General features: G+C 37.9%; 1 protein-coding gene across 4 annotated transcripts in view; it reads right to left on the minus strand.

The window, feature by feature from the left end:
* Window positions 1–19,778, minus strand: part of ATR (ATR checkpoint kinase) — a 41,836-nt gene extending 22,058 nt beyond the window's left edge. For 3 of the 4 annotated variants that reach the window (XR_012634056.1, XM_074912236.1, XM_074912239.1), the window contains exons 1-23: window positions 19,644–19,778; window positions 18,590–18,681; window positions 17,114–17,257; window positions 15,638–16,527; window positions 14,454–14,638; window positions 12,999–13,193; window positions 12,555–12,781; window positions 11,599–11,751; window positions 11,254–11,452; window positions 10,398–10,657; window positions 9,801–9,991; window positions 9,595–9,695; window positions 9,099–9,270; window positions 8,294–8,461; window positions 7,213–7,407; window positions 6,683–6,868; window positions 6,169–6,261; window positions 4,581–4,711; window positions 4,246–4,389; window positions 2,990–3,083; window positions 2,131–2,256; window positions 464–670; window positions 143–256 (exon numbers count right to left, since the gene is read on the minus strand). Coding sequence is in view for 3 of the 4 variants with exons in the window: in XM_074912236.1 (XP_074768337.1) it covers window positions 143–256; window positions 464–670; window positions 2,131–2,256; window positions 2,990–3,083; window positions 4,246–4,389; window positions 4,581–4,711; window positions 6,169–6,261; window positions 6,683–6,868; window positions 7,213–7,407; window positions 8,294–8,461; window positions 9,099–9,270; window positions 9,595–9,695; window positions 9,801–9,991; window positions 10,398–10,657; window positions 11,254–11,452; window positions 11,599–11,751; window positions 12,555–12,781; window positions 12,999–13,193; window positions 14,454–14,638; window positions 15,638–16,527; window positions 17,114–17,257; window positions 18,590–18,681; window positions 19,644–19,702 (4,326 nt within the window). In the remaining variant the exon portion in view is untranslated. The remainder of the gene's footprint in view (window positions 1–142; window positions 257–463; window positions 671–2,130; window positions 2,257–2,989; window positions 3,084–4,245; window positions 4,390–4,580; window positions 4,712–6,168; window positions 6,262–6,682; window positions 6,869–7,212; window positions 7,408–8,293; window positions 8,462–9,098; window positions 9,271–9,594; window positions 9,696–9,800; window positions 9,992–10,397; window positions 10,658–11,253; window positions 11,453–11,598; window positions 11,752–12,554; window positions 12,782–12,998; window positions 13,194–14,453; window positions 14,639–15,637; window positions 16,528–17,113; window positions 17,258–18,589; window positions 18,682–19,643) is intronic. The other variant, XM_074912238.1, reaches the window with a different exon arrangement.
* Window positions 19,779–20,460: the final 682 nt, after the last annotated feature.

The following is a 20,460-nucleotide window of genomic DNA, read 5'->3' on the forward strand; positions in this document are numbered from 1 at the left end:
TACTTAGTAATATAAAGCTGCATAGGATGTAGTTTCAAATACTTCAACATGTACTTCAAAATGGACATTTATACTGTATAATTCTAAATTCAATGTGATAGAAAACTGTGAAGAAAAACTAGGATCTAACCAAGTATCTTACCTGAATTGCATATGCTGCAGAATCCTGAGCACGAACATTATCAGCATAAGCAAGGAATGCTCTGGTCAGTTCCATTAATAATCCATAAGCAAAATTTGGATCCTCCACACCAGCCTCAGTCACAAACAGAAGGTCAGTTTTATTAAAACTGAATAACAGCTGTATCTTTAATATCTAAATAATCACTTTGAAACCTGACTCTAAACTATTGAGAAAGCAAGTATAAATTTTCAAAGAGTCTAAAGATAAGATGTTCCCTATTCTCAATTACTTTTAAAATACCCTTAATGCTAAGTGAAACACTACAACACCACTTCTTACCACAAATGTAAAATGTTTTCCTTGAGTTTCACTTGTTGAAAAATCGAGCCTGCCAGGATCTATGGCTCCCAGTTCACCCAAACATTCTCCACAAAGTAGTCGGGCTTGAGAATTTGCATCTTGGCAGCCAATTAGAAGTACAGTTACCAACTGGGAAATGACTGGCTCCACAGTTTCACTGTCTGTTACATACTTAATCAATTTTTCCTAGGAAGTTGAAAAATAAAGATGAGTTATTAAACAACCATGTTTGTGGTAAATAATCTCAGAAATTTGCCATCTGCGACTCACCCTTAGTTTGTACTTTATTTGCCCATGACTTTGGATTTGTGATTCAAATACTGTCATTTTGTAACTGTAGCCCAATTGTCCTAAACTGTTTTTACCCTAAGAAGGATTAAATAAATGAGTAACAGTGAGGGATTTGGGCCTCAATTAATAACACTGTCATGGCCAATACTACATTTCATTATCACACACCTCTCTACTAAATTTTCTTTCTTTGTCTTACCAAGAGCCTCTCCTTTTCTAAATTATCTTTTTCACTTATCTGTTCCTTTTCTTCAGACGTTCTGATACTTCCTCTCAATTTCTTTCATGCAGCTGTTGTCATACCTTCTAGTTTCACTGCCATTTGTACCCTTATGATTCCCCATTTGTTGGCCATTTCTTCGCTCTCAGTCCTACAAAGCCCACGCTTTCAAGTCCTTTAAACAATGCCCATCATTTTATTGGATGACCTTCCTTCTTCATTTTGGCCCAGTGTTCATTCCCCAGATCCACATTTAGTCCAAATATAGAAAAATCTTTTTTGTTGATCATGCGAAAATGTTTGCCATTGTTATGTTTAATGAAAACTGAAACAACAGCCTACATAAAAAATACAGGTAGTTCCATGAGCTGTGGAACTAATTAAGCTTGATTTGCTTCAATTATTTTGCTAGACTTCTAAGCAAGGCATGGCAAGATTTTGCTGACCTGAGCTGCAAGAATTACTGACCGGCCAGGAATATACACAATGATTGTTGTTTTACGTAGGATTTTTTTAAACTTCTGACTGAAGAGTGTCCCATAGTCTCATAGCTACTAAGGGGACAATTTTAATTTTTTTTTTTAATAGGTCAGATACACAGATTTGGAAAGCAGTATCTGCAATTTGTACACTATTTGAAAATAATCAATGGATTCAAATTTTTGAGGGTGGAAGGCAAAGAAGGAAGAGGAAAAAATAATTAAAGCTGTGAGGTGGTCACACACATGTTAATTCTTTCAGGTATTACACTCACACACAAAAAATGCTCACTTTAATGTATTAGTCTCCTGATGCAAAAGTCATACATGTTCTAACAGAGAAAAGCCCACACACCAGACTGCTGAAATAGACTTTAGACACATCTTTTCTCAGCGTTGAAGAAAAGGTAAGAAATGTACCACCAGCCTTGCTGAATCACCATCACACAGATTTGGAGAATTTGAAAGTCCTATTACAAAGAGACATGATGAAAGAGAATCCCTTCTCCCCATTATATTAAGCAACAGATAGCTTAATAAATCGAGGAGAATAACACAGTTCATGTGAACACCCAGCAACAGTTAGGAGTTTCAGATTATTGGTCCAGATGCTACTTCGATTTATTTTTAATTCTGCTGAAGGAGGTTTTCTATACCTGATTTCTATACAGTGTTTCTTTCAGACTGGTAAGTGCGTGAATACGAACATCCACATTCTCATGCTGAATAGCTCTCATAGACAGCTGCAGTGTTGTCTGCAAGTCAGTGCTTTTGGAGGATTCCTGAACAAGACATGACATAAGAAGTTCAAGTGAAGTATAACAGGAACAAGGTTAAGCAGCATTTCAAAGAACACAAGTGAGAACACATATGGACAACTATCTTTCTCACTATATTCTTGCCTTTACCTATATACCAATGTCTTCCAGTCTGTTTTTTTAAAATATTATCCTCAAAAAGGTGCTATATTTATGCTTTTGTGATCATGTAAATAAAATTTATTAAATCAGAAGAAAAGGCTTTGCTTTGAGCACCTAATTATCTAAAATCAATTTTTACTTTTGTTACCTCATTCCCACTAAATAACTGCTGCTTCCCATCTGAGTGCAACCTAACCATTCTGAGAGCAAACAAAAGAAATTGAGTACTCCTAAAAATAGACATATTTTGTTGCTTTTAAAGAGAATACAGAAGAGGGATCAAATTGAAAGTAGCTTCTCTGGTAACACAATCATTGTCATAGCCAATACTACTGATTTATAATCTCTTTAGCTTCAAAAAGATCAAAAGTCAGTGTCCAGGAGATGCTACAGAAACAAGCATGTTAAACATAAGCATATTTTTGTTCTAAAAAAGAATCAGGACCTGTTTCAAAGCATTCCTGCAATACAAATTCTGTTTTGCTGGAGACAGGTAAATACTATTTCCCTAATGATAAACTTGACATGTTTTCCTTACTTGTCATGAATTCATTTGATGCACTGAAAATAAAACAATAAATAAAAGAAGCTATACCTTTCTGTATTCCTGAAGGACAACTTGAATTTCTTTTAGTTCTGGGAGGTCAGGCAGAAAATATATTTCATGCAAAAACTCTCGTACTGCATCCCTAAGTTACAAAAAATATATTGCAAAGAAAAAAGGAAAGCAATAAAATATATCAACTAAAAGAATAAAGGCTTGTAAAGCAGAGAAAAGTAAATTCCATTAATTTTTAATCTAATTAAGTATACATATTAAACAATTTGTTGCTCTCATTACTCAACTAAGCCACAGGTATTTCTCCTCTATACTTCAGATTACTTTGTCTTTTAAAGGCAGTTCTTTCCAAAGCTTTCAAAGTTGCTTCTTCTCTATCAGGATTTGCAATCCTTATTTTGGGCCCTGGATTAAGAATGGTGAGAATAATCCCATTTGAAGTGAATACAGTTCCAGTTTTCCATATAAGAAAAAGACCCCACAAAACCAAAAAAAGAATTCTGTGTTCCTAACATGAAGGAATCTTTCAGTTTCACTACTGTAAGCTTCTATGAAAGCCTTATTATTTCTATTGTCACCTTTAAGTTTGAATACTGTTGGTATGATCAGCGCAAGAAAAATGAAAACCCAACAAAAGTAATTAAGATATCAGCTATCACCATTCCTTAAAAAAAAAAAAAATTAGAAGTTTAAGCTGCAAAACATAAGATGAAAAAGAACTGACTCAACATGGTCTTCAAAGAGGTTAAGTAACAAAAATGTCAGTCTTTTGTATTAGACTTTGATCTTCAGTTGTGACCACTTGTGAAGAGGATGTATGACATCTTACTCAACATTAAATTCTGTGCACTGCATAACTCTAATTATCAAATGGAACAAATAAAGAACTTATTTCCTCCCCGTTTTCAACGCTATACACTTCTCTCTAGCTTAGAGCAAAGGTTAGCAATCAGTTATTCTGTGTGCTCTGTAGAGGGAAGTCATTTTTCGTACGAGCAGAAAAAATGCAGTATCAGAAAACCTGGCAGGTGTGTCTGAATGGGGTGTACCTTGGCCATAGCATCATATATTTTTACAAGAATGATATAAAAACACCTTTTCAGATGAGGTTATCACTTGTCAAATTTGAAAATGTCATTGCAATTTAGTGAAGTAGGAATTCAATAGAACAACATACTGTTTTGCAGAAAAATAAGTTCTCCCATCTCAGTTCTGGACAACTTTAATTTAGGGTTATCCCCATTCTTATTGCAGGATTTAATCCACATAACTGAAAATATTTTGTACAGTACCTGTTCTCAACTATGAGAAAGTAAAACACTGCTGTAGTTTCCTTGGGCTGGATATGTATAAGGGGCAATAATGCTACTATCACATGACTAAGCAAGGACCCAAGGTATGAATGGTCCAGACTTCGGACGAAACAATCCCAGGCTCTAAACAAGAAAAGACAACAAAACAACAGTAATTAATGATTCTTCTCTACATAAAGACATTTTAACAGAGTCATGAAAAGCATTTTAAGTTATTTCAGCTCTGTGGTTTAGACTGTTGTCTAAAAAAAAAGAAGCGTATTGAAGGACAGAAATAGCAGGTATGTCACTGTTTGGGTACACTATCAGTTCACCTGCAACACAGTTCTGGAAAGTCATCCTTGTATCTTAGAGCTGTTCTTAGTGTAGTCATCATCTTCACTCTTACTGAACTGATGTGTTTGGGACCCATGAGCTTCATTAAGGACATAAGACTGTTTAAAGCCTAGACAGAGAGAAAAGTCATTTTAGTGTATTAGATACTCAGTAAAACATACACAAACCACATTTTCTAATAAAACCTGGCTTAAGAAATCATACTACATAAGACATCAAATTCGGTTTGATGTTGCAATAAAGGATTTGTGCATTAAAGGAAAAGAGAATGAAAGGGAATCTTTAATGACATTATTGTAACGAAAAGTCATTATTTACACTGTTGACAGATTGACGAGGGAAGAACTGTGAACCTAAAGGAGGTAACGGTTATAGAAGTCTGTTATACCAAATGATTGACTGTATGTCCAGAGGTTTAGAAGCTAAAAATAGCAGGTTTTGGAAATATAAACAAATAAACTTGCATTTAAAAAACCCCAAACCAACAGAACACCAACAACAGAATTGACATACACCTTCTGGCAGAAATGATTGGTAAACCTCAGGGAACAGGTAATAGCTCAGTTGTCAGTGGGACTGACAAAACACAGAAGAGGAAATAATGAGATGCAGAAAAAGCAGGAGATATTTCAGTCACAGTAACACTGGACCAAACAAGGTAGTACAATGGCCAGCGTGACAGATCAGTAACACAAAAAGAAACCTGAGCTTGAGGAAAGGTCACAAAGGGGAAATGCACCACCACCAAAAAACAGAACAAGAAAAGATAGAAATAGCAGGTGCAGCAGAAGAAATGCTATACAGATGAAGAAATTCAGAAAGCGTGAAGATATAGGACTATGAAAATGAAATCATCTCAATGTGACTATCAGAGAAGCAAAAAGCTTGAATTAAGACCAGAGAAAATGCAGTCCACTGATGTAAGGGTTATATACATTCTACCACCGAAAAATTCCCTACAGAAATCATCTGCACTACCTCTGTGAGGTGGCTAGAAGGCCTGTCCTGTGGTCAGAAGCACTGCCTCAGTAGAGCAGAACTTTCAGACTCTGTCTCAAGTTGTGAGCTCTAATTTCTCTAAATCCCCTCTACAGTAAAAGCTGAAAGGAGCTATTCTGTGAGAAGCAAAACCAATAATGTCTGGCTTCTTTTAGATTTCATCTTATTTTCTTTAGCTTTCCTTATGGTGTCCTTACAACTCCATTCCCTGCAGTAACTGCAGTTTTCTCCCGCATTCCCTCATCCTCCACTTTCTTTTACACATATAAAACATACACTTGAATTCCTCCTCTGTAATTACTTGTGGATTGATTTGTTACATATACCATATATGCCATGTCTGACCAAAACATATACACTAGCTGACCATTAAAGAAACAGAACAAAAACTTTAGAGCTTACACAGAAGTCCAACCCACAGTGAGACCATCAGTTTTCAAGAATCATGTCTGAAGTTTAATATCTTTGAGACTTCAGTGACCATAGCACAGTCACATGAATAAGTCTATATTATTAAAATAGCTCTTGCTTATCTTTGTTTTAATATTCAAAATTAAGTTTACGCACCATTTTTTTATCCTCAATGCCAACACTGGAACTCAGTAACTGCATGTTAAAAAAAGCCAAGATACCAAGCAATTTAGGTTGCAGATAATCAGCCTGTGGAGGGAAAAAGCAAAACAAAAAAAATGTCAACAAATCATCTTATTATTAACACATTCCTAAACTTAAGTAATTAAAAAGGAAGTATGAAATGCTAATTCTGAAAGCCAAATGAGAAGAATCCCAAATATATGCACTGCTCCTTAAGAAATATCAGTGTTATGAAAGACATCCCTATTAGGCTGTAGGATTTTTTGTCCTGGTAGGAATTTGATATGTGTGTGCACAATGTTTGAGGGGAGGGGGTTTATGCATACTTGGTACATATCTCCCTATTACAGAAACAATATGAAATGTCAGCCTTTCCTCCACTTTTTGCCTCAGATAAGAGATGTTCAGAGAACATCAAATTGTCTTCACTGTCAGACTGGAGAAAAAAAAAAAATTATCGAACAAAACTGAACATGAAAATCCTTACCATTTGTTCAGGTGATGTTATTTCTCTAGGTCCCTGATAGGGATCATCATGAGATGCAAATGAAGCCAATATTGACAAACCATTGAAGACTTGTTGATAGTGTTCTCCTATACGCAGCAATAATTCGTTATGCAGTCCCTGGTAGTCCTGTCTCAGCAAGCTGCCCAGTTCTATCTCAGTTTCATTCTATAATCAAATAGCAAAGAGACACCAAATCTTCATTCCACCACAATAAAACTAGCACACTGAGACAGGAGACACTGGACCCTGGTTAATTTACCATAGAAATCCAAAAGAAGAAGCTTACAATCAGCTCAATGTTAGATAAACCAAGTTTTTTGGTTTGCAAGCTATCTTACAACAGTTCCTCAGGGCCAACAGAACAAATTATAAACAACAAGAACAGCAAAATTTCTGCATATAGAATTTTCCCACGTATGTTTTACAATACTATAACTTAAAGCAGAAAGCTCACTATTCATCAACTGTTGCTCCAACTCTGCATGTATAATAGAGCAAATGGAATTTACCTTGAGGTAATGAAGTGCCCGCTTAAGCTCATCCTTGGAGCAGGAACAGACCAAATGGGAGAAGATGTATTTGAAGTTATTGATTAAAATCTCTCTTCGGTTTACATTCAGCTGTTTTGCTATGGTTCGAATAAGTGTGGAGGCTGCAGGACTAGCCTTGGCTGCGAGGTCAGGAAGTAAAACTTGTAGGGTCCTCTGGTAAATTAAGAACAACACTTAATGGAAAAAGAAAAAAAACAAAAAACCCCTCCAAAACCCCAGGGTTTGACTCTGTTCTATGTGTGTCGGTACAACACCACACATACGTACGACCATAGGTATGCATAAAGAACAGATTTAATAAGATGGAAATACCTAGTAAAAATACAGATAAAATAAAAATAATTACTTAAGGAGGTGCTTCATCTAATCAGTACTGAGAAACATGCAAACAAAATAGTGAGCAAGCATTTTTTGTGTCAATCCAGATTCTCCACAAAAGGAAATCTTAAAAGGAAAAATAACACCAAAAACCACAACAAAAAACAACACACCCACACACAACAGCACTCCTCCGACCTATCAGTCAACTAGAACACTGCTTACTTAATGGCTGTGCATTTCTCATCTACCAACAAGCAAAATATGAGTATGAAGCTACTTAGGCTGCAAGTAAAAGAGTATCTAAGTAGATCAAAAGGTCTATCCACGGAACAATAGCTTTCTTCATTTGAAACAAGAAAGCAGACACCATGCCAAAACTATGCCTTACAAAGGAATCCTCCACATGCAGTAAACCATTAATATAGATATACTCAGTGAGTACTCTAGACCTTCGTTAGTTCACCATCTGTCATACTTGAATTAGCACTATAGCTATCACTAACTCCTTGATAAAACTGCTCCTCTGTATTTGAGCTCCCAGTTGCAGCAACCGCAAAGTATTCTATATTATAACAAACAATAGCAACTACAGAGAAGAAAAAAACTCAGATCTGTGACATTCACAGAAAAACTGTGGACTAAAATGAAAATGCACAAGCACTCCCCCCTCAGCCCTCCCCCCCAAAAAATCAAAAGTATAAAGGACTGACCAACTTACTGAGAGAAAGCGATTTAGATCTGGAAAATCAAATACATTGGCGATCTCAGATAACATGTCCAGAGCCATTTCTCTCTGGTGAGCAGCTGTTTGTTTCTGTAGCTCATTACCCTGGCACGGAGCACTCAATACTGCCATCTGGCTGGAGTGCAGGGATTCCACTAGAAACTAACCATGAAGAAACATTTAGTGCTATTTTTCCCTTTTTCACTCCCTAAAAATAAACACAAGAGTTTCACTCCTCTTTCTATGCATCTGTTTTTACTTTCTCATTTATTGTACATAGATCTATGATTATTACTTTGCTATAGAACTGGATTATCATCCACTTGATAACTGCATTTAATTTTGCAACCCTGGATTCAGGTATTGCATTATTTTAAAAAATATTCAAAATTAGAAGTCTGCTTTTGACAATTTTCTTTTAAACAGAACTTCTGTCTTTGGGTAATGGGTGTAGCAAACAAACAAATCAATCATGTCAGTATTATGCCTGTAAAGCACTGACTTCAATTCTCATTTTAAATCATAGCCTCTTGTCTCAATGGTACCACACAATGCAAGAAATTGTACAGTTCCTCTATTTCAGAATGACAGCTACTACGGGATAACAAAGAAAAACAATACTGTTGAGGGGAGAAGATTATGAAAATCTTCTTTGATTCTTTCCTGAACCCTTGTGGAGGTGTTTTGTTTTTTAAATCCAGTGAGATTTCACCTTGTAAAACATGTTGAATACCATTTTCAAAATACACCAAAAGAACCTAAACATGTCTTTCTAAACTACCAATTGTTTTCTTTTTACCTGACAGATAGGCTTCTTGTACTGACTGAAAAAAGCTTGCAGTTTTATGGACTTTGCTGCTGCAAGGGATCGAATTTCTGTGTATGCTGCTCCAGCCACAGAAGCTGACTTGGACAACAAACAGTGTAATAAATGCAAGAGTGCAAATGGTACCAAATCTCCTTTTGATGCCCTTACAAAGTAAGCAGAAGAAAAAGAATTAAAAAGGAAAAAAGAATAGTTGCATTAATAAAATAACTTAAGAATATACAATTACCACAATGCAAAATGACTCATCATTGTATTTGCATAGCTTATCTCTATTTCCTATGACAGGGCAGAAGAAAATGAGAAATATTCCATACGAATCAACATCTTAGTACAGTTGCAAAGGACTCTGGACAAAGGCTGAGCTTGAAATAAGTAATTTAATCTTACATTTACACTTGTACAAAAAAGTTACTTTGCATCACAAACTGACACTACTTTACAATTTTCAAGATACTATCAAAAATACCTTCCAATATCTCCTGTTGTGAGAATCAAAGTATCTTTAAGGTCATTATTCTGTGATATTTTGGCATTTGTATAGGCTTCTTTCATCCTTGAAACAAACAGCTGGAACACACGAAAACGAAACAAAAAAATAATTTTAGTGTGACATTAGTGAAACAAAACCCACAGTAAGTTAGGAAAAACAACAAAAAAGAAATATAAATCCACCTCTTTTATAAATCCTTCTTCAGAGTCTAAGGATTCTAGTATGTTCTTTATGCAGTCACTGAAAGCCACTCTCACATCTTTGTCTGGATCTTCCATTAGATTTAATAAAGACCCAACAAGAATCTTCACACTGGACTCATCAGTGTTAAAATCCAGATGTTTGCAAAGATGAGGTATATTTTCTATAAATGCTGGTTGGCGTGGGTTGGAGGACAACAGAGAAAGATTTTTTTAACACTTGTTAAAAATCTATTGAAGTATACAGAACAGTGATGCAAGTAAGCCATAGAGCTTAATTTTTTTATCAAAAGAGTAAATATTGTCAAACCATCAAAGCTATTCAAAATTCAGATTTTATCAAGTATTACATTTCTAGATATAGCCATAGACCTCAATTAAGCCAAGGTACTTTAAAAAGAATATCAATGACAACATCAAACATTAGTAGTGATATCAACTGAAATACGTATTTCAAGCACTATTCTATCTATTAAAAGAAAAACAATATAGAAAAAGAGGTATGGAGAAAGGTACAGTAGTAGTGACTTAGTACCTCATACAGAAGTGCAAAATGTTAATAAAGGTAAAGTCACATACCTAGCTTTACTGAACTGGATACTTTGTTCTTGAGGAGAATAAGAAATGGCTTGAAAACACAGGCTTGCACAGAACAAGTTTTTTCACCAGCAGAAGTCACAGTAAGGCTGCTACATAAAATATCGTAAGTAACATGCTTAATAGCAGGGTCTGCTAAGGAAGGCTGTACACTGAATGTACCAGAAAGACAGCAAGATAATTTCCCAATTATAGCAGCACAAGCCTCCTTGACTAGCTCAGACTCATCTTTGATTTGATTTCTGAAATGGGAACAAAAATGAAACCATATTAATAGATCGTTTGCCTAGAAATGTATATTTCTGCATTGTTTGAATTCTCTAACTATATTGAAGGTACTACGAGAACAATTTAAGGATCTGTTTCACTAAATTATCTTTTTCCTTTTCAGATTACCTACAAGTTCTATTAAATGTCTGAAGCAGCACTGGGCATGGTGATACAACATGCTGGGCTGGCATGTTATAAAGTAACTGACAACTATAGGAAAGAAGACATCAAGATGTATATACAAAAGGCAGAGAAATTGGAAAGATTTAAAGAGACATATGGACAAATACCATTTAAGATATCTCCTTTCCCCTCCTCAGTTTAAATTTGTTACTTAGAAATGGTATCTTCAACTAGAGAAGTAACTTGTACACTCACATGGTAAGTGAACACTATTCTGTCATACAGACATTGTCACACCAATCCTGTTGATATCTAACAATTTCTGAAATTGAGATCTAGCAAATTTTGGATGAAATAGAAACAAATCTTTATTTCTGTGCTTATACTAAATTTCTTATTCTCCATTTTTCTTGCATGGAGACAGAAAAGCAGCATTAATACATACAAAAGAGCTTCAGGAATCATACTGCAGGACTGCACACTTGGTGGATGAAGCAGGAGGGAGAATCCTTTGACACAAGTAGCCCGAATTACTTCATGGGGACTTTGCAGTGCCCAATGATAAATGGATTTTCTCCAATCCAGATGAACGTTGCTTGGGAACAGAGACAGAAGGAACACACAGTGTGACTGACTTTGGGGTGCTAAAGGGAAAAAACAAAATAAAGCAGATACTTACTTGATTTACACTTTTGATATCCTCAATCAAGATAAGAAGGCCAAGAAAATAATTTTACTTTACAAGAATCATTCCATAGATATTTGGTTTTATATACTTTAACATACTTACAGAAACTCTGTGCAGTTTTTTGACTCAGAACTAGAGCATCAAACCCAAAAGCAGATGGCTTAAAAGAAGAATCATCAGGATGGCTGTAAATCCAGGGCAGAGACAGCAATCCACATAAATTACCAAGAATTTGATCACTCAGGGGAATTTTCACTAGGGGGAAAAATCAAAATGAAACAAACCAACCAAAAACCTCATACTTTTACAGCTCTGTATAGCTCATAAAACAGATGCACATTTTATGGTCTTAATTTGTTACAAAATGTTATTTTTCTATCAACAAATATTAGTATCACTATTCCCACATGCTGGATATCCTACATTTCAGGCATATCATAATAAATTACCTAGTGCTACATCAAAATAACCTAAAAATTTCATTAAACAGTTGACAGCGTGTAATACACCAGCAGCAGAATTAACACAACTTCTCTGGATTTGTACAAAGCCTCTCAGGTGGACTTTGGGATGCCTAGTAAGCTGAACTTGTAAAGCTTCAGTCTTAGTAGAGTCTGTCCTCCATCCTACTAGCTACTTTGAAAAAAATCCACGCAAGTACTTAGTATTTTGGTATGCTTCCTGAATGCCACATTTGCTGAAGCTGGTCAGAGACAGTTAAACAGATACTGTAAGGCATGCTGCCTCTCTGTGTGTGAAAATGAAAACTGCTAAAGTTAATTTCTTCCTTATGCATATTCACTACCCCCGTGTAGTCTCTTGTTAAGATAAAAATCAATAGTATAAAGACTAGCAAATCATGTTCAAAAAGGAATGGAAAGGAAGCTCTCTAATCAGAGAAGAATGCTTTTTTTAATTTAACCTTTTTTGTACAGAAATTTGAGTTCTGACACAAGATCTATAATTTCAGTACCTCTACCACAACAGACCAATTTAGTCAGATGCATTCCTAATTCACAAATCCAATAAAAGACATGCTAGTTTAAAGGATTTCTCACCTTGTGCATACAGCAAAGCATCAAAGATTTTCACTGTTCTGTCAATTACTTGTTCTAGGTTAACAATCTGTGTTGCAGCCTCTAACAGGTTTCTGCAGACTTTCACTACACTTGTGATAAAATCAGAGGAAATCCATGTGAAGTGTATATTCACCAATGAATCTGAGGAGCTTGGAGCATTCTTAAATATCTCAGAGTTACATGGATGATTTACTTTCTGATCTGTGCTGTTAAAACATAAATCATATGATCAATACAACAGACTATAAACATTTAATATTGTATTGCTTTTAAGCAAAGTTACTACGAAAATGTACTTCTTCAAAACACACAAGACTTATCCAACACTTGTCCTAATACATGGACAAGCATTCAAGTAATCTACACAAATCATAATAACAGTTACAAGAAATTACTGCTCTCAGTTTCACCTTGGTACCTTACCTGGTAGATTTTGTCGGGGGAGAACAATGAACTATGCACAAAGCAGCTAGTCGCAAAATTACAGCAATCCCTTCTACAGTCTGAAGAATATCCGCTGTCAGAATGTCTTTCTCAAGGATAAGTATTAAGGATGCAGCTTTCTTCGTGATGGCATTCCATAGAGTGCTCTTCAATGTCATGTTTACAGGATTAAGTCTGTAATTTGATCATATTATTTTCTAACACATTTTTTTTTTCCAGAAAAAAATAAATTATAGCAAAACCAGAGCTAATCCATGTTGGATACAGGATTTAAAAAATACCAAATGAATCTTTAGCTTAAATGTGGCCTTTGGGAGAACAAGCTACTAACTCTGAAGTTAAGTATGATGGAAAATCAGACTTATCTGAAAGGCTGTAAAGGTGTAACACTATAATCCTCGTAAGGCCATGGTGACCAGGCTGGTTCCTGATAATTATAACAAGGCAAACATTACACCCATCTTCAAGAAAGGAAAAATAGAGGATTCAAAGAACTGTAGGTCAGCCAGCCTAACCCCAGCCCCTGGGAAGGCTATGGAAAAAGTTTCCTTGAACTCATTTCGAGCCACATAAGGGACAAGAAGGTGACTGACAACAGCCAGCACCAAGGGTAAATCATGCCAGACTAACTTGATGCCTTTCTACAATGAGACAGGTAGCTCTGTGGATAAAAGGAGAGCTGCTTATTTGGAGGACCTCAACTGGCTGGAAAACTAGGCTGACAAGAACTTCACAAAGATCAACAGAGACATATGAGAAGTCCTGCAACTGGCACAAAACCCCCCCCGTGGAATAGAACAGGCTGAGGGCTGACTGTTTAGCAAGCAGCTTTGGAGAAAATGACCTGGTGGACTTGTGGAAAAGTTGAATGTAAGAGCAATGTGACCTTATTGCAAAGAAGGTCAACAACATACTTGGCTGTATTATCAAGAGTGAAGGCTGATTGTGATCCCACACCTGGAATACAGCATGCTGGATCCAGTTCTGAGTGCCCAAATACAAGAAAGAGACCAACATCCTGGTACAAGTCCAAGACAATCAGGGAGCTGAAGCACAGCACAAGCAGAGGCTGAGAGAACTGGCTTTGTTCATCTGAGAACAACCTGACTTTAACTAGACCTGCTTTACACATCTAGTGCAACAGCTTAGCCACATATGCTATTCTGTCCTTCTGTATGTATTTGCTCAGCTTTTCTGGTTTTAGTCTGTAAAAATGCAAAACGTTTGCACTGAACATACTAAAAATACAGTCTCTTTAACTAAAGTTTGGCTTTAAAATAATTTGTAGGTTCTGATCCGTCAAAATATTGTTTACATCTTTTCCCAGAAGATCTTCATGTGGCTGTTATGAAGAAACTGCCTCAAATAAGTTATAATTTGTTATTATTTACTAGCCAAATTACTATACAAGTAGCTACTGAGTGAGTGTCATACATTACTGGTTTAGATGACTTTGGATGCTTTGTTGGCAGGCTTAGTCGTCGTCTTTTCTCTGGAACTTCATCACTGCTGCTGCTCCACCCATCAGTATCAGAAGTATCTACCTGGTTCTGATGAAGCTCCTGAAAGATTTCTTCTGTTTGTGTTTTTAATGCTGTGTAAAGTGGACTCAACAGATACTGGGATGGACAAACAAAGGTACCATGATGTATGCTATGCCTTACTTCTCAAAGACATGATATTATTGTTTCTGACTTAAAATACAAAATTCCAAAATATTATGGTAACAGATTCTTAAAAATCTTTCTGTTCAAAAACCTTAATCACAAGATTAAAGCTCTCATAAGCAATGGAGTTTCCTGTATTCCAGCCAGAGAGAATGCAGCTTGTATAGCTGTTTCCCAGTTCTTGCCATAATACCTTGCTCTACCAAAGTCATCCAGACACACTAAGTTTAAGAGACAATACCATAAGCATGTGGGTCTATGGGGTAGAGAGAACACTCAACATATCAATACCTCATTATTAACACCTCATTATGGTTTTAAACTAAAGGAGGCTAATTTAGATTGGACATAAGGAAGAAAGGTTTTACGATGAGGGTGGTGAAACACGGGAACAGGTTGCACAGAAAGGTGGTAGATGCCTCATCCCTGGAAACATTCAAGGCCAGGTTGGACAGGGCTCTGAGCAACATGATCTGCTTGAACATGTCCTTGCTCGTTGCAGGGGGGTGCACAAGATGACCTTTAAAGGTCCCTTCCAACCAAAACTATTCTATGACCCTATTTTAATTCAAATCTTTCTGTCTGCCTGTCCCCAACAAATATGACTAAAAGCATAAGATTATAAAGTAAGAGCAGATCAGATGAAGGGAAATTACTTGTAAAGCTGCCCTTATATGAGCATACTCTGTGCTTTACCCCCATTTTATACTACGATTACAGACCTGTCTGCCTGCATAGCTTCTCAATAGTTTAATACATGTAAAAAACACAGGGTCCAGCTACATGCAACTAAAGAACTCTGACCTGTACAAGTATATGAAACAGTTGAGAAACAATGACTATCAAATTATGCAACTAAAACCAACATTTCTTTGATTTTCTTCTTTGCACAGATGTAGGCTTTTGTACGCGACCTATTCACACAAACAAGAGTTTTTAAAATTAACCTACCTCTTGTTCTTCCTGAGTTCCAAGCACATCCACAAAAATTCTGCATATGGCACTGATACGGACTTTTCTTACTTGTAAGGCAGACTCATAGCCAGTTGGAACAAACTCCAGAAAATATTGCAGTATATGGCAAAAAGCAGCTTTCAGCTTTTCGGACTGAAGACACCTAAACACATCACCTTCAAACAGTGCACAGAGTTTCTCTAGTAGCATATTCAAGTAGACAGGTTCAATATGTTTGTAAGAATCTGCTTCAAAAGGCAACAATGTCCTCACCAACAGTAACAGTGGTTCTCCAAAGAGTTCTGATTCTTCAGTATCCATTTCAAGTGCTGACTGTAAAATTCCAAAAAAGACTGTGAAGAAAACACTGGCCAGCTGTTCCGGAGGTCCTCCTAAATGAATTAATTTTACCAAAAACTTCACTGCCAAAGGTTTAACTTTCAGACTGCCATACTCCAACAGAGAGCAGCCTATCCCCCAGAGAATAATATCTTGTCTTACAAAAAACACATCTGCAACAATATCTGTCAGAACAGACATTAATATAACTTCTAAACATTCTACATTGGGCATACCCATCAGCTGTAATGGTGCCAATCTTAAATACCCAACATTGTCACTTGTATTGCTTGAAAATCTCTTTACAGTCACTGGCCAGACCAGTCCGTCTCCCCAGAGATGCTTTTGTGCATCTCTTTCATGTAGGAAGATTAAGTCTTGGAAAAGCTGTAGCAAGTCTTTCGTTAGTACTTCAAAAATGGAGCAACTTTTCATTTTAAACAGGAAAAGTAATGAGCAAATGACGTCACAAATATTCTTGTACAACGTGTGGCAGTTTGGAGTTGCAGCAATTCGGAGAAGCCTTGTTATGATCCAGTTACTAAATTCTAGGACAATAAAAAAAGAAAGAGTGAACAGAAAATTATTAAGATAAAACCCAAAACCTCCTACTACGAGCAGCCCTTGAGAGCAGGCTGCTCATCAGTAAAACAAAGGAAAACTCCTTGAGATAAATGCATGTTGGCTCAGTAAACAGAGAGCCTTCACAGAGACATTCCTTCAGCAGATCTTATTGAAAAAGAGGAAAATGGGAGGGTGGGGTGGGGAAAGACAGACATTTTACACTGGGTAGTTCCAGACATTTTCCTCTGTTGAAAAAAACTCTCAGGCAATGAAAAACCTTCAGGCAATTAATATGTGTACAGGATACACCTCATCAACATGAACCAGGTAATATCACCAAACAATGATAATGAATAAGGTCAAACTCTGTCCTGATAAATTTCCATTATCAAAAGTGCAAGTCAATTCAAAATATTAAAAGTCTATCTTAATATTCCCTTACTTATAAATATGTAACGCTGATCTTACAAACCTGCCTTTTCCCTTTTTTGTTCTCTTCTAATAGCATTTTCACAAAATTTAAATCCTGAAAATACCAAGCTTCAAGATAAACACTTTCAACAAACTCACCAATGCAACTGCATTCGGTTTCCTCCTGATTTCCATCCACATTTACAAACATAAGCGGGGAAGATTTCATTATGTGTTGAATAAAATCAAGCAACATTACAGAACTTGGCTGTGAATCTGATTTCTTAATCAGTTCCAAAGCAACTTTAAAAAAATAAAAAAAGAGAAGACATATTTCTGAGTTAGCATTGCAGTAAATCAACTTCACAAATTTTGTTCACACCTAAAGAGAAAAAAAGAAATTTTTAATGTAACATACTATGATATGGTATTAAACCTGTATAATTATCAATGGGAGTGTGCTTTATTAATGCATGAAGATGATTTTGTGCATATTGTAAACCCTCTATGTGACACCAAATTGTACGAAGAAACATGTACATTAGCTTAAAATTATTCATTAACACTATATGCATTAACATTTATTATTATATCCAACTGGTTGATGAGTGAAGACTATCGAATAGTTAATATTTTAATTTTTAATTACACAAATTTCCCTAGGTTTATGATCTTGGAAGAAAAAAAACCTCTAAGAATTGTTTTAAATCTCCAAGAAATAAAAATTTTTAAACGGTCAGTTCAGCTTCCCGAATCAGAAAGTTTAGCAAAATACTAAACATACCTAATGCTGCTGTATAGCTCCATTGAAACAGGTACCTGAATCACATCAGATTTATCCAAATTCCACAGAGTTAGTTAGCACAAGAGGAAAACCATCTCAGATTCAGATAGCAATTAACCAGCAAAGTTACATGGTAATGATAAAATGCAACACTTATGTAGTCAAAAGCAGATTGGCTTTTTGTTTTTATTTTTATAACCTTGCCTCTCAGGGCTCTAAGAGAATTAACAAGCACATCATCTATAGAGTAACATGGGTATGATAGTTAAGTTGATCAATTCACTAGGCAAAATACCGGTCTGAGACAGCTACATGAAATTATACCATTACTGTGATTCTCCTTGATGCAAATGTACAGATAACTACAAATTATAATTTTGTAGTATATGTATTTCATACTTACCAAAATGTTCTTAAATTACTGTAATAATTGGAACCTCAACATGACTTAAGGAGTACTAAAATAAGGTTTTGTTAGAATTCTAAAATTAAGAATAAAGTTGTTTACATGAAAGTATTTCAATTATGAAAGACCCCATGAGTATTAAGACTTGCAAGCTATATTATTTGATGAACAATCACATTACATGATACTCCTGATTTTCCGTGTTGTGAGCATTCATATCCACACAAGCCTGCACTGCATTTCCCCCACTTTTTTTTTCTTAAGTTTCTTCACATCATAATAGCAAATACTTCACCATGAAAGTTATTAAAAACCAAGTCATAAATGGTATTGCATTCAACTACTAAATCTGTGTTGAAGTAAGAGTTGTAACATTTTCTTTGGCAGGAAATACTTAAAGCATGAAGCAGATAATAGTTTTAAAAGATAAGGATGTAATACTTACCAACATCTACATCTGTAAGAATTCTGTCAATAAACTGGCAGAGTATTTGTCTTGGTTTCTGCACAACTGTATTGTAGTCTTCTGGACTAGCACTAGAAGTATATTATTTTGACATTATCCATTTTAAAATGCAAAATACTTATTTGAAGCCTATCTCAACAATAAAATGTTAAATGTTGACTTTTTTCTTCTAGAAGTCTTCAAAAAGAAATACAAATTGATTTCTCATTTTAATGACCAGCATATTGCCTGTTCCTCTGCCTCCTTATTCTTCAGAAGTACAAAGTTTTATGAAGTGAAGATAATTTAATTTTGTTATGCAATTATGTTTGATATATATTAAATCCACATCTGGCAGACTAAGGGATTTATCTGCATGCTACCAACAAGTAACAACAAAGCTTTAGTGAAGAAAAAAAAAAAAAAGAACACGTTTCACTTCTGGAATTAACCAAAATGATTCAACAGATTAGTTACCGATACCTTGGGTAAAAGGTATAAATAGCAACTGCTGAGGTGACTAAGATATAATCTAGCACTCCTCAGGTCAAGTCTTCAACGTACAATAGTACCACCATGTCAACTACCTGCCTACCACAAAATAAAGCTACAGTCTTGATGCTCCCATTAAAACTTTAGAGCAAAACATTTTCAAGGTCGTTTAATTCTCAGCAAAACCACACTACAAACACAACAGAAGCCCCCAGGACGCTGGGTGCTATGCAGGCCAACACACCTCTCCCATCAGGTTCTACCAGCACCACCAGCGAGGTGGGGAGCAACCCTGGCAGGTGTCGGGAGGGGAAGGCAGCCAGGATGCGGGGAAGGCGGCCAGGATGCGGGGAAGGCGGCCAGGATGCGGGGAAGGCGGCCAGGATGCGGGGAAGGCGGCCGCCCAGGCCCGGGAGACCTCTCAGAGCGCGGGGGAAGGCCTCCCCCCACTTTACCACCTCCCCACACCACACATGATGCCGAGGCCGGGCGCGCTTCCCGCAGCGCAACCCCCCACCCCGCCCACAGAGGCTCTAGGAGGCGCAGGCCGGGTCCGTCCTACCTGGCCAGCTCCCGCAGCGCCGGGATCATGGAGGCCATCTCCAGGCCCTGCTCGGCCATGGCTCCCGCTTTGAAACAGGCCGCGCGCGCCGCCGAGGCGGGAACAGCGCGACGGCGGCCGGCAGGAGCCAACACCGCCCCGATGTCGAGCGGCGGCTGCGCTCCCCAGCGGCGCTGCTGAAGTTTAACCGCTTCGTCACCAGACGGCGGCTCTGTGCTCGAGTTCTACCGGCCTCCCCCAGGGACCTCGCTGTCCCCGCAGGGCCTCCTCCGCGGCGCAGTGCACAGACAGGTCACAGCCGAGCACCCCGCCGAGCCGCGGCCGCTTCCCGCCACGGGCGCTGGGGGATTGCCGGGAGCGCCAGCCGGAGCCCGGCCTCGGCGGAGCACGGACCGCGGCTCCAGGGGACTCGCCGCGCACGGCGGGGCGGGAAAGTGCGGCAGTTCTGAGGCTGGATTAAAGTGAGGGATTGGAGAGGTGTGACTAAGAAGGAGGAGACGAGGAGGAAACTTCGGTGCCAGCCGAGGACCCCCCTCTGGAGCGTGCCAGCCCCCGAGGGTGGCGGTGGCGGCACTCTCCGCAGGGCGCAGCCCGGGCTCGGCGGCCCGCAGCTCTGCCGGGTGCGCGGCCCGTCCCTGCGGGGCAGAGAACGGCCCCAAGCGACCCCCGCCTCGGCTCGGCCCGCCCCTGCCGCCGGCCGCCCCGCCATTGGCCGCCGGCGCTGCCCGTCCGCTGGCCCCGCCCCGCCGGCAGCAGGTGGCGGCGGGCCCCGGCGGGCGGAGCGGCACTGCGGGAGGCGGCGGCGGGCAGGTGGGCG

This window comes from Athene noctua, chromosome 8 (assembly GCF_965140245.1).
Source record: "Athene noctua chromosome 8, bAthNoc1.hap1.1, whole genome shotgun sequence".
In the NCBI taxonomy this organism is placed as follows: domain Eukaryota; kingdom Metazoa; phylum Chordata; class Aves; order Strigiformes; family Strigidae; genus Athene; species Athene noctua.